The following is a 13,503-nucleotide window of genomic DNA, read 5'->3' as shown; positions in this document are numbered from 1 at the left end:
CAGCGCCTCATGAAATGCATCCTGGAATACTCCAGGATCTGATTGAGGAGATACCTGAGCCATTAGCTCTTATCTTTGAAAAGTCACGGAAGACGGGGGAGATTCTGGATGACTGGACAAGTGCAGATATAGTGCCCATCTATTGAAAGGGAAATAAGGCCAGCCCAGGAAATTACAGCCCAGTCAGCTTAACTTCCGTGCCAGGAAAGATAACGGAGCAAATAATTAAGGGATCCATTTGCAAACATCTTGAAAATAATAAGGTGATAAGTAACACTCAGCATGGATTTGTGAAGAACAAATCATGTCAAACCAACCTGATAGCTGTCTCAGAGAGGGTAACAAGCCTTGTGGAGAAGGGGGAAGTGGTAGATGTGGTTATATCTCATGTTTAATAAGGCATTGAATACAATCTTGCATGGCATTCTAATTAGCAAACTGGAGAAATGCAATCTGGGTGCCTAACTGCTGGAAAATCATTCCCAATGGTTCACAGTCATGCTGGAAGGGCATTGCAAGTGAGATTCCACAAGAATCAGTTTGGGGGCCTGTTCTGTTCTATATCTTCCTTAATGATTTAGATAATGGCATGGAGAATATGCTTATAAAGTTTGTGGATGAGACGAAGCTGGGAAGGGTTGCAAGTGCTTTGGAGGACAATGATCTGGACAAACTGGAGAAATGGTCTGAGGCAGATAGGATGAAATTCAATAAGAACAAACGCAAAGTCCCCCTCATAGGAAGGAACCGTCAGTTACACACAAAATGGGGCATGGCGAACGAGCACAGAGTACTGCAGAAAGGGATCGAGGGATAATAGTGGACCACAAGCTAAATATGAATCAACAGGGTGATGCTGAGTGGGGAGCTCGGGCAGGACAAAAGAAAGGACGTCTGTCTGTATCAGCATGTCACAGGTGACTGGAAGAGCAGTCTGCAGGGGCCGGCGTCAGTCTCCAGAATGAGCACAGAGGGCTCAGAGCAGGACTCACTAATGCTCTGGTGAGATCAGAGGCTCTAGGGGGTGATGAAATGTCTCCGAGCTGCATGTGGGAGCTGCAGCACCAAATAGAGACGAGGGCTCCATGCGACAGACTCGGTGCATCAGGGTTCCAACTTCAGAGCCAGAGGTGAGAATTGCACCCACATGGTCACCCTCGTGGGTACTGGCCTGCTGCTTCTTCCTGATAATACAGCAGGGCCGAGAAGTCCCAATCACGCTGTGCACGGAGCTGTACAAACTTGACATAAACCAGTCACTGTCCCAAAGGATTGACAGACAAAGGCTGCTAACCCAGTGATGGGGGGACCACCATCCTGCGACGGGCCCTATGGATCTGCCACAGCAGGATTGGGACCTGGGATTGGCCTATTTTGTGGGCAACACTATTAATTCATATATGTCTCAAGCTTTTCTCTTAAATACCACCAAGGCAGGAGGGAAGCTCGGTGGCTTGAGCATCGCCCTCTCAACTCAGGGTTATGAGTTCAATCCCTGAAGGGGCCATTTCGGGATCTGGGGCAAACAAATTAAAGAGCTCACCGGGGGTGGGGTGCTGGGCCCTGCCAAGAGGGCGGAGGAGTGGGCTCCATGACCTCCCCAGGTCCCTTCCAGCTCTATGAGAGGTGTATCTCCATTTTTGGTACCACTCTCGCCAAGCTAGTGGCAGTGAGTTCCGCTGGTTAACCGCCCAGTGTAGGCGGGAGGCGGGGGGGTTAACGCCTGGGGGCTTCTCACCCCCTCCACGGGCGAGCCAGAGGATGGGAGGAGAAAGGCCAGAGCCTGTCCCCGGGGCGGGAGCAGAAGCGGCTGCATTGCCGCGGCCCAGCTTGGCTCTCCCCAGTGCAGGGGCGCCCCGGCCGCTGCGGAGCCCGGGGACCTGGTGCGCACCGGGCCGGGCGCCCTCTCCGCGGTGTGGCCACTGGGTAGCGCTGCGCGCCGCTCGCTTTCTCCGCCTCCCGCGGCCGAGGCGGCCCCCGCCGCTGCCGGAGCCTCACTCCGCCGGCAGGCAGAGGCGCGGCGGCCGGAGAACCCAGACGCCGGAGCGCGGCCCCTTCGCAGCGCCGGCCATGGGGCGGGCTCCGCGGGCGGGCTGAGGAGGGGGCTGCGGGGGCGCCGCCTCCCCACCCCCGGGGGGGGAAAAAAAAAAGAAACTTTCCCGGCTGCCCGCGGCCGCAGCTGCCGCGATCCCCGCCCGGGAAACGGATTATAAAAGTCGGGGAAAGTTCCCTCGCCGCCCCCCGAGCCCGCGGACCATGGCAGGGGGCGGCCGCTGGCGACTCCTGCTCTGCCTGCTCCTGGCTCTGCAGCGGCCCCCCGGCGCCGGGGCGCAAGGTAAGGCGGAGGGGGGGCTGCTTGGGGCGCGCCCCAGGAGCTGGGGAGGGTGGGGTGGTGGGGGGCCCTTGGGGAGCGGCTGCCGGTGGAGCGGAGTTGCAGGAGTGGTTTGACTTGGGTGCAAGGGAAGCCTCCGGAGGCGCCCCCTTCCCCAGCCCCGCCGCTCGGGGGCCCGTGCGGAGCGGCTGTGTGGGGCTGCCCAGGCGTGCCGAGGCCGCCGCTGGCTCCTTGGGCGCGTTGCTAACAGCGGGGGGCGGGGGGGGTATTGACTCGGGGGCGGGGGTAGACCTGGCCTTGCTGCCGGAGGGGGCGGGCGGAAAGTTGGGTGTGATGGGGAGGGTGTCCCCAGCCCTGGGAAAGGAGACGCGGGGGTGCAGAGGTCTGAGTCTGTCTTTGGGAAAGGGAGAGGCGTGAAGAAGGGGAGCCCGGGCGGGGAGGGTTGGAGCTTTCTGCCTGGCTGGGCTGTAACCGGCCAGGTTGTGAGTAACGGTCAATAAATGAAACCTTGTCCGACTGCTCCCGGGCGCCCTTTCCAGAGGGGATGTTGTGTCTGGTCCGAAGGAGTCTTGGCTTTGTTTGTTTGCTGCAAACAACCAGTAGTCTGGGGGCACCTCAGGGACCAGCACATTGGTTAGGTCAGGAGCTCTGGTGGGGGACAAGCCACTTCCCCAGACGGATTTGGAGTGGGGCAAACAGAATCCAGGGCTTCTTCCTTGTGTAGGGTGGCAATGAGCAGCTCTGTGGCTCCTGAGAGCAAGACCAGGCCAGGTGTGAAACCTCAGCTTGCTCTCTCCATCCGGGAGTGGTGGTGTTTCGGAGTTCAGCTCCTTGCTGGAGAGGAGTTGGGTGTCCGTGTGGTGTGATGTCTGTGTGTGTGTCTCTCCCTGTGTGCGCGGTGATTTCCGGTGTACGCTGCCTTTCAACGCTTTAAACAAACTGGCTTTGTGCGGCAAATTGTGACCTGCATCCCCTGGGTCCTCCCATCTGGTTTCTAGCTGGTTACAGGTGGGTGTGTTAGGAGGAGCAGGAGCAAGGCAAAGCTTGTCCATGCCTTGGTTGGGAGGGGGAGCGTGAAGCCCTGCCCCAGGGCCATTTTTCCAGAGCTTGTCCTCTGTGGCCGGTCGCCTTGTCGATTGCTTACATGTCATGAAGAATAAATGCACCCTGGCTGGTTTCCCAGGCCACGTGCTACCCTATCTCTGGTTCCCTCGCTGTGCACCAAGGGGTGAACTGGGCTGAATCGGCAAATAGCAGGGGACTGGCTTTTTCCCAGCCGTGGGGATAGGGCTAGGTACCTGCAGAACAAAGTCAACGGGGAAGCCCTGTTTACACCAGCCAGGACCTGAACAGCGGCTCCTACTCTGATGTCTGGCACCAGGAAGTTGTGCTTTCCAGGGGGGGAAGCGCTTTGGGTCAAAAACCACTAGAAAAAAAGGCTTCTTTGACTATTTGATGGTCTGATGTGGAACTCAGCAAATCCCAAGGCAAGTGCTGTGGATGGTTGTTTCAACCCCCCCTCCCCCCTGAGCCTGACTCCCTCCTCCTTTGTTACCAGAGCTCCTTGCATGGAAAGTTTCAGAAGCCCTTTTGGAAAGGACTCGAATATTTGGTGAGCTCTCCAAACAGCTGCTTTAGATGAGGAGGAGCAGCTTTTGCACTGTGTGTGTATCTCTCCCCAGCACCTTCTCTCTCTGGCTTCCTATCTCAAGACCTGTCAAGATAACAACACAGCCAGGAGAGATTTACATTCAGGAGACAGGAGAATGTGGCCAGCTGAAACCTGGAATCTTATTACGGTTCCTTAAGCAGGGGGTGGAAGGGGAGTGGTGGGAAATCTATGACAATGCAGTGTTGAACTTTATTTCTTTTCTTCCAAGGTCTGGCGAGAGCTGGCAGCTCTTGATAGCAGCCTCTTGCTCAGAGAGCTGAAACTGTAGCATTGCCAGGTCCAGACAGTTAGGCAGGCTGGATCTTAACAGAAACCTAGTCGGGGAGCATGAAAAAAAGGCATCAAGTGGAAGGGAGGTAGATCTATAAATACCTCTAATGGGGAAGGTGAGTTGTGCAGGAAAATGCTACATCTTTCCAGGAAGGTGGATGGCAACTGGCTTTGTCGCATCCTACTTCATGCTCCTGAATTCCCATGTCCAGGCAATGAGGGTTCTGCTAGGATTAACCATCTGTGCAGACTGGGATTACGTGGCGTGGGAGCCCTGGGATGCAATTCCACCCCTGGCTTCCAGAGGGCCGGGCTGGAGCTCGCCGCCGGTCACCCAGAAGCTGCACGCTTGTGGTTCGAAAGGCGAGCCTGCCGTGTGCGTGCCTACGCTGTCTGTCTGTCCATCCCCCCTCCCCGCCGAGCTGCGGGAATGTAAGTAAATTAGAGCTGCATGTTAAAGGGGATTCGAGGCAGCTAATACTGCGGGGCAGCAGCCGCCCCTCTGATAAGCTAATCTCCTCCGGGATGCTTATGTGACATGGAGCCTATTTGCAGATGCCTCTGCTCTTGGAATGGGCTGGTGCATCCTCGCCTGGTTCGTGGAGGTAGCGCGCGAGGCGGTGAGGGCAGCAGAGTGCTGAGCTCAGGGCAGAGCTCTGGGCTGGCAGAGAGGAGCCCAGCCCTTCTGGACCTCCGTTAAGGAGAGCTTGAGGGAGTACCAAATCTCTTTGCTCACCAGCCACGTTAGGTTGCAAAGAACTCAGGGGTGAAGATGCTCATCCTGGGGCTCCTCTCCTGCCTGCGTCTGTGGCACCTGCTCGGCCTGCCTCCCAGGAACAGGGAGCGTCTCTCGCCGCAGACGCAGGCGGGAATGGCGTGCTTTCAGCCCAGGCTGCTGCAGAGAGGCAGGAGCTCTAAGCAGTATGTGTCCTGTCCCTCTAATTTTTCCATCCACCTGCAGAATAAATTTTGTTAAACGCACTGAGGCACGTGCGGATGGGCACCACCAATAGAGACACAGCCTGCTAGTCAGCTGGGCGGCATCTGAGTCGCTCGTGGGTTCAGCTGATAGGGAAAACTGGAGGGCTGGGCCACCCAGCGGGAGCCATACAGGAGACGGCCCTTGTGCCAGCCAGGGTGTGACTGGCATGCCAGCTAGACAGGCAGGAGGGAGGGACAAAGAGAAGGGTGTCTGATGTGCACGGTTGCACAGCCGGGGAGCGTGCCGGGAACACAAACGTGGAAGGCGTGCAGCTCCAGGTGGCAGGATTGCCGGAGATGTTGTCACATGGGACTGCTTGACTGGCCGACTTAGCGTCCTCTCCCCAGGTTATGGAGGTTGGGTGTCCAGAGACCCTGTGGTCAGACAGGCTGAGGAACCTCTGACCTGGGGACAAGTCGCCTGCACTGAATGTGGCCTAATGAAGGAAACGGGGGTGGATAGGGAGACCTCTGACCCTCTCCCTGGAAATGGGCAGCACTCCAGACGTATAATATACTCTCCCTCTAGATTTATAGCCGCCGTTTTCAGCAGCAAATGGAGCCAAAGCCCTCTCTGCCCCTGGCTTCAAACTCCCATCCACTGCCTCCCCTCAGCACCAGCACTATAATTTCTCAGTAATTAAGTTCAGAACATACCGTATAAACTGGCAGTATATTACGCAGGCAGGCTCGGCGTTGGAAGCTGTGAAGGTCTCTTTGATTGATTCACTCTCGCTCCGAGTTTCTCCCCTCGTTGTCTTTGAATCTCTATCTTCCAGGTTCCCTGCTGCCGCGTTTGTTCTTCGGCCTTGGAACTATTTCTTAGCATTATGAACTTGCCTCCTGTTTATTGAGATGCTCAGTGTGGAGCGTGAAATTTGGTGCAGGGAGATAGTTTTTCCTTGCTCAAAGGAGAGTGGTGGTGAGTGGGGAGTTAGAGGTTGAACCTCTCTCGTCCGGCACTCTCGGGATGTGACAGGCGCCAAATGAGAAAATTTGCCGGACCACAGGAGGTCCATATTATCTAGCACATGACCGACACTACCACTGCTTACCGGGCTCTTAGCAGACATTTAGAGGTAAGTTAGAGCTAAATAACTGCACAGAACACTGAGAGCCAGGACTGGTGGCCGGACACAAACTTTATGGGACCACGGGAAACTTGGCCGCACCCACGAGAAGTGGTCGTGGGGCTAAGTGAAATCATGCCGGGTTACAGATGTTGTCGGACAGAGTTCCACACAAGAGAGGTTCAGCCTGTACTGAGTTTGTTTTCCCCTCCCCAACCTATAATGCAATGGCTTTAATTTCATGGGCCTAGGTGTTGTAGCTGTGTGTGACCTTTCAGAAATCAACAGACTGGGAGAGAATCTGGCTGTGAGGCTTAGCCAGTCCTCATATTAAAAAGACCCACAGTAGTGGGCCAAAATGCCTCCGCTGAACCGGGACTCCGACCAGGGGATTGGGTGCTGGCAGGGCAATGTGGCTACACTGGCTGGGCTCTCTGTGGTGCTGACCCTTTGCAACCTGCTTGGATTGTTACTGGCCCCTGCTTGGAGCTGGGCTGCTTGGGGTTTAAATAAAATAAATGAATAATTGGAGATCCACATCTCCTAGAACTGGAAGGGACCTTGGGAGGTCACCTAGCCCAGTCCCCTGCCCTCTTAGCAGGACCGAGCACCATCCCTGACATCTATTTGCCCCAATCTCTAAATGGCCCCCTTGAGGATGGAGCTCACAACCCTGGGCTTGGTGGGCCCATGCTCAAAGCACTGAGCTATCCCTCCCCCGCAGCTGGGGGTATGCTTCCAGTAAGTACTTGGTGTGGATACGGGCATAGCAGCACCCCGACACACACACCTGTTGCTTGCCATCTCTTTTGTGCTGGGAGCTGGGGTAACCTCCGAGCACCTGTATGGTGCTGACAGGCAGCCTGGGGTAGAAGCCACCCCACTAACCAGAACAGTCAGGGGCCAGGCGCTGGGAATGCCGCTGGAGCACAAGCAGAGGGAAACCTGCTGGAGCAGCCGCCTGCGGTGGCTCTGAGCCCCGAGGAGCTGCCTGCAGCGCCAACGTGCGTCCGTAATTCCAGCGGGGGGTGGCTGGCAGGAGTCGGGCTGGAGCAGCAGATGGGGTGTGGAGCTGGGGGTCCCGCTTTGGCCCCTTTCTGGTGGAAAAGCGCCACATGCTCCAGGAACGCCGAGCCGGCTCCTCTTATACGCCCACTGAAGCCCCTCCGGGGAATGCCCGGCTGAATCCCACCTACCTGCGCCCCTTTACCTGTGATCCCCGGGGCTGAGCCAGGCTCTGGGGGCTCTCAGCCTTGGTGCTGCCCGGAGGAGCTGGGACTCACAGGTGCGGGCCCCGGGGAGGGCATGAAATGGAGCCGTGGTCCAGTCCAGCCCAGCCCAGCTCAGTGGCAGCTGTGTCACCGCCAGATGACGGCTGTTCTGTCCCACCTACGGAGCATATTGGGTTGTCTCTGAGTGGCTGACCATGCCCAGGCCCTGGGTGGGCAGAGGCACCAAGGAACGCATGAGCCACAGAGGTTCTCTCAGCAGCCCCAGGGCTTTGTTCATGAGGCCTCTGCCTTGGGCACAGGTTCATTTGATGATGGAAGGAAATGACCAAGCAGCATCGCTGTTCATGTGCCTATGCTCTGGGGTGAGGGGGTGTAGCCCCCGCTGACGCTTCCCGCCTCCTACTCCCGATATCCAGGACTTTCAGCCTCCCGGAACTTCCCCAGGCCCAAGCACAGGGTGCGTCTCGCCTGGAGGCAGGTGGCCACTGCACGGCCGCGATTGAGCTGCAGCAAGCAGCCTGCTTTTGTGTGCGCACTGTCGAGGCAGCCAGCTGAGGAGAGGCCGATCGATCGATCGAGCGAAGGAGGAAAAAGTGAAACCGCTCCGGCGCGGATGGAGGGATCGCTCTGCCCCCAGCAGAACCTGCCTGGCCCCAGCAGCCGATTCTGCCTGCCAGCTCCCAGGCCAGAGGAGCGAGGTGTTGGTAAGGGGCTGTCCTTCAAGCCAAAGGCCCCCTGACACCTGGAGAAGCGGGAACGAAAGTCTAATTACAGCCTGGCAGTGCCGTGTAATTAATAATTACCCACAGCAAAAAATAGCGTATCGATTAGGGCCTTTCGCTAATTACACAGCAGAATGGTGCATGTGGCCCTGGCGAATCAGTCACGGATCTGAAGAAGTGGGGAGCAGGACAGAATGTTCCTGCACCCCGTATTCCTCTGCTGCCTGGCTGTCCCCAGCGGCGCTGGCCAGGGGATGCATCTGCTGCGCTGCCTGCCGCTGCTGTGAGTTTGCCTTGGGCCCTGACCCCCTGCTGGGAGCCCTGGTGCGTGCCAAGTGCCCCTACAAGGTTAAAGCTCCGACGGCGCGGTCCCTGGGGTGCCGGCTTCATCCCGTTGGGTTTGTGCAGCTCTGGGCACGCTTGACGCTCTGCAGCAAAACGGAGCCTGCTGCTTGCCCTCTCCAGGGGATGCTTTCACCTTGGGGAGGGCAGATCCCTGCTTTGGCGAGCCTTGCCTGGCGCAAGAGCTTCTTTTGTCTGGGGCTCCAAAGGAGAGGCCAGCGCTGGGCCTTGTGACCTTGTCTGAAACAGCTGAGCCAACCGAGGCAGCAGCTGAGGAATGTGAGGGACCCCCGGGGCCGGGTGTCAAACATCAAAGTTTCACTGAAAAGCATTCGCTGGGGGGCTGGGGGGGGGAGTTGTTTGCAAATTCCACCTTTTTTATCGATTCCAGTCTGCAGGGAGCCCTGCCTGACCCACCTCGCTACCTGGGGACCGGTCTCCCACCCCTCCCGGGGGCAGAAGGGAGCCAGGTTCTGTGGGCCGGGAGCAGCTTACCCTACCCAAGGGCAAGGATGCTCGAAGGGGATTTAAACTGCTGTAGTCAGGCCTGCAAGGGATTGGGAGGCTCCAGACAGGATTTGAGGGCGGGGGCACAGACTAATTCTCCAAGCCAAAGGACACCCCGTGGCTTGCACACCTGTGCTGGTCTGACCACTCCCACACCCCATCAAGCTGTCAGGCCCCATGCCGGGCTCCCGGCTGCTGCAGTGTCTCAGCCTCCGCATGGGCTGAGCCGGAAGGGGGAGAGAGGCCCCTTCCGTGGCTAGCAAGAGGCAGATGTGGGCTCAGGAAGTCAGCAGACGGAGTAAGAGCAGAACAAGCTGTGCCTGCAGGGAGGCCGGGGGCCCAGGCACGAGGGGGGTCTTCATCGCTCGTCTCCCTGCCCCCGTTCTCCCACCCAGCTTAGGTGCCGCACAGGGGCCTCTCAAAGCACCCGCTCCCCGCCTGGCTGTCTGGTGCCGTCGACGGCTCCCCTCTGCCTCTGTGGAGGGGCCGGCTGGAGCCCTGGCACCATGATCCCACAGAGAGCCTGGGGCCTTCCTGACAGCTGCTGACCCTGCCAAGGTGGCCTGTGGGTGCTCTGGTGCATAACATTGGGCAGACCCCAGCGGGTGGCGCGCGGTGGTGTAGCTGCTCCTCAGGCAGCGTCTGGCGACGGGGCAGGTAGCTGAGGGGCGCCGCAGCTGCAGCAGTGCCCGTGTCTGTGGTCGTGGGAAAGTTCCTCCTGTCCGTCAGAGAGGAGTCTGGCTTGTGACAAAGGTGTGAGGTTTCATTTCCCCGGTGAGGTGAAATGTTTCCTGCTGTCCTGTAGCAACCCGAGGTGGGGGCCTCAGTTTCCCCAGGCACAGCATTTGTGCACAATGGTGAGGGGAGTTTTGGTGTGACGGCCTCTCCCATGTACACAATGGCCCTCCTGGCTCTTTGTAACCCAGGCAACCAGGTGACCCCTTTCTTCCCTGGGAAAGAGGACAGAGGCGGAGGAGGGCCCTGGCTGGTGTGAATTGGAGCTGGGCAGTGGAGTGGGGCAGTCTGGGCTGGCTGGAGAGGGAGGAAGGGGGCCAGGGTCCGGCTCGGGGACCCCTCTGGGTCCCTCTCCCCAACATGGATGGTGCTGACGGCATCTGGTGTTGGTGTTGACAAGTCTGTTCTATGCTGTGTCCCTGTCGCCTTGTCACCTCCTGTTCTCCCTGTGGAGTGAGAGCCCCAGCTGCCTGCGGATGGGGGCAGGGCCTGAGGACCCCTGTGCACTGTGACAGCCTCACACCAGGCTGGAGGGCTGGTTCCTACCATGCCCACTGCGGAAAAGGGCTGCTGGGCAATCCTGCCCCAAAACGCTCACCAGGCGCAGAGGTGCAGGCCACAGAGACCACAAGCCCCAGCGTGCAGGGCCCTCTCTTGAGCCCCGAGCCAGGTGGCACTGCTGCTGGGCGCCAAGAAGGGCAGCAATGCAGCTGACTGGCTCAGCACCAGCCAGGACCGGACCCTTGGGCTCTTTTGAGTGCACTTCTCTTGTCTGTGCTCTGAATGCAGCCAGTTTGTGTGCGATCGACCCTCAGAACACAGCCCTTGTCACCCCTCCTGTCAGACACACTGCCCTGTGCTGTCCTAGGCTCTCAATCCCCTGGCTGGCTGCTGCCAGAGCGGAGCGGTTGCTTTAACGCAGAGCAATCCTTCCCCTGACCGTTTGTGTCTCTTCCTCAGCCCGTTTCCAGCACGGCCCTAACCCCAGCAAAGGCAGGGGCAGCTCAGGGTTTTCTTTCTGCATCCCTGGGAATGTTTCCGGACAAAAGAACAGGGGCAGCCGTGTCCGGACTGGCAGGAGGACGATGCGCTTACAGCTCAAAGGCAGGACTGGGGAGTCCTGGGGTCGCTCGCCTGGAGTGGGTGACGGCGCTCGGCTTTTTTAAACCAGAAGCTGGGAGTTCTGCCCCCTTGGTTTGGAGTTTGCCCACAGATGGGGGCTGCAGAGGCCCTTAACCAACCTAAGGGCCTGCAGGAAGTGGGAGCCCACCTGGCTTTCTTTTGCTGTTTGTTTAGTGAAACACGCTGGGCAGGGAATACCTGTGAGTGCTGCCAGCAGTGGTGCTGGGACTGGGACGTGAATGGTGCCAGGGTGGTGAAGCCTGTTTAATTTCCGCATGGCCAGTTCTGTAGCTGTACCCCTCTGCTACGCGAGTGCGGCCGCTTGCCAGCCCTGCCACCTCTTGCAGGCCTCCACTGAGGGATCTTCCGCCTACACCTTCCCTATGGCACCCGAGCCCACCTTGCACTCCTTGGCAGGCCTTTGCTGTCTGTTCAGCCCTGTGGAAGAAGAGCGCTGCGTGCCCTAGGTCCCACGTAAACAGTGGCTGTTGGGTGGCCTTTACATTTTCTCCGGAGCCCAGGGGCATCCTGCCTGGCTCAGTCGGGGAATCCACAGGACATGCCTCGCATCTGGCAGGTCACGTTGCAGAGCCCAGCTCTGGCGCCTGAGCCATGCAGGAGCGAAACCACCTCTAGCAGCCCCGACTGGGCGAGTGAAACAGCCGACCCATGTGCCCCCCGCTGGAGAACAGCCCGCTGTCGTGCCTGAGCTCTCTGCCAGCGAGATGCCCGCTTCCCCCTTGGGTGGGCGACGCAGGGCATGGAGCTGTCGGATGGGGGCCCGGGAAGCTCTCTCATTAGCTGCCCTCTGAGCTCATTACCAAGTGGTGAGTTGCTGGGTGGAAAACAGCCCGTGCTGGGACCATAATAAATATGCCTCTGTCAGTGTTGACGTGATTGCACTAATGAAGAGAAATCAGCCACACTAGGGAGCTGCTGTACTGTGCTGCCACATGCTCCCAGCCCCCCCTGGGGGTGGGGCACACTCGGCCCCTTGTTCCCGGGGTTCTGCCGAGGAGAGAAGAAGCCAAGGCAGCGTGACAGGCAGGTGGCAGAGGAGCAAGAGGGGGCAGGCGGCGGGCTGATCTCGGCAGCACGTTGGAAACACGACCGCAGGCGGCTGGGCGTTCGGCGCCTGCCCCAGCGCTCGGGAAATGGGATTGGAGCCTGTCTGCCGAGCGCTCAGCGCTTCCCTGAGAACCGGCTGCTTTGCCGGGTTGGACGCCAGCCACAGGGACAAATGCAGTGGAGCCCTCGTGCGCCAAGCAGCACCCACTCGTGCATGCCTGGGGGCGTGGCAAAAGGGGGGTTGCCACTTGCCGTCCTTGGGAAGCACTGTGGGATCGCTCAGACCTCCGGCTGGCCCGCAGCTCGCCGAGGTGGGCAGGCAGGGAAGCTTCTCCTGGGGAGGATTGTCATGGTGGGGGGGGCCCTGGCCCCGGCCCTGGCCCCCACCCGCAGGCAGGTGTGACTCTCACTCCACAGCAGAACAGGAGGTCATCAGGCGACAGGAACGCAGCCCAGAGCAGACTGGTCAGCACAGGGACCAGACGCCGTCAGCGCTATCCATCTTGGGGGGAGAGGGGCCAAGAGAGGTCCCCGAGCCGGGCCCTGTCCCCCTTCCTCCCTCTCCAGACAGGCCCGACTGCCCCACTCCGCTGCCCAGTTCCACTTCCCACCAGCGAGGTCCCTCCTCCCGCCTTTGTCCTGTTTCCCGGAGAAGAAAGGGGTCCCCGTGGTTGCCCGGGTTCCAAAGAGCAGGGAGGCCCGTTGTCTATGTGTGAGAAGACACCACACTGGAACTCCCCTCACCACTGCGCACCAATGCTGTACCTGGGGAAACTGAGGCGCACACCGCCGGTTACTACAGGACAGTAGGAAGCACATGTAAGCTCAGCGGAGGACTAAAACCGTCACACGCCGCACTGCGTCACAGGGGTTCCCCTCCCTTGAGGAGGGCAGGGAAGACCCAGGGCTGCAAGATATACAGGGACTGTCCTGCCAAGCATCCTCTGTGGCTTGCTGCCAGGGCTGCCTCTGTTCCTCCAGAATCCGTTGGCTCCGACTGAGTGGAGAAGTGGCTTTGACCCTTCCCGGCAGAGCAGGGTGCAGGCTTCAGGGCAGAATACTCGCCAGAGCCACACAGCTGAAATCCAGGTGCTGAGCTGGGCGGGGTGGGGGGTGCTGCTGTGGGCCACAAGGTTCTCGGGCTGATCCGCTGTTCTCATGGCCTAGCTGAAGGGATGTGCCGTCTGGGGAAGCCAGGCAAGGGCAACGCGGCCAAAGGACGCCAGTGGCTGCCTGTCTGCAGGAACCCCTCCCTTCTGCCTGGCACTGGGACTCACTCAGCCCCGTGCAAACACACACCTCAGCCCGTCTGAGACAGAGCCAGAGAGGGGGCTCCCACCCTCCCGTAGAAGGCAGGATAACAGATGGGGCCAATGCTGCACCCTCCTGCCTGTGGTCTCTGCTCCAGGGTGCCCAGCAGGGAGGTGGCTTACCTTCCAGCAGTGGGTAA

General features: G+C 59.2%; 1 protein-coding gene across 2 annotated transcripts in view; it reads left to right on the top strand.

Moving 5' to 3' along the window:
* Positions 1-2,053: 2,053 nt before the first annotated feature.
* Positions 2,054-13,503, top strand: part of SDK2 (sidekick cell adhesion molecule 2) — a 161,411-nt gene continuing 149,961 nt past the window's right edge. For both annotated transcript variants that reach the window (XM_075014612.1, XM_075014611.1), the window contains exon 1: positions 2,054-2,335. In XM_075014612.1, the coding sequence (XP_074870713.1) occupies positions 2,257-2,335 (79 nt within the window). In that variant the 5' untranslated portion in view covers positions 2,054-2,256. The remainder of the gene's footprint in view (positions 2,336-13,503) is intronic.

This window comes from Carettochelys insculpta, chromosome 20 (assembly GCF_033958435.1).
Source record: "Carettochelys insculpta isolate YL-2023 chromosome 20, ASM3395843v1, whole genome shotgun sequence".
Lineage (NCBI taxonomy): Eukaryota > Metazoa > Chordata > Testudines > Carettochelyidae > Carettochelys > Carettochelys insculpta.
Note: the sequence above shows the minus strand (reverse complement) of the source record. Positions and strands in the feature narration are given on the sequence as shown.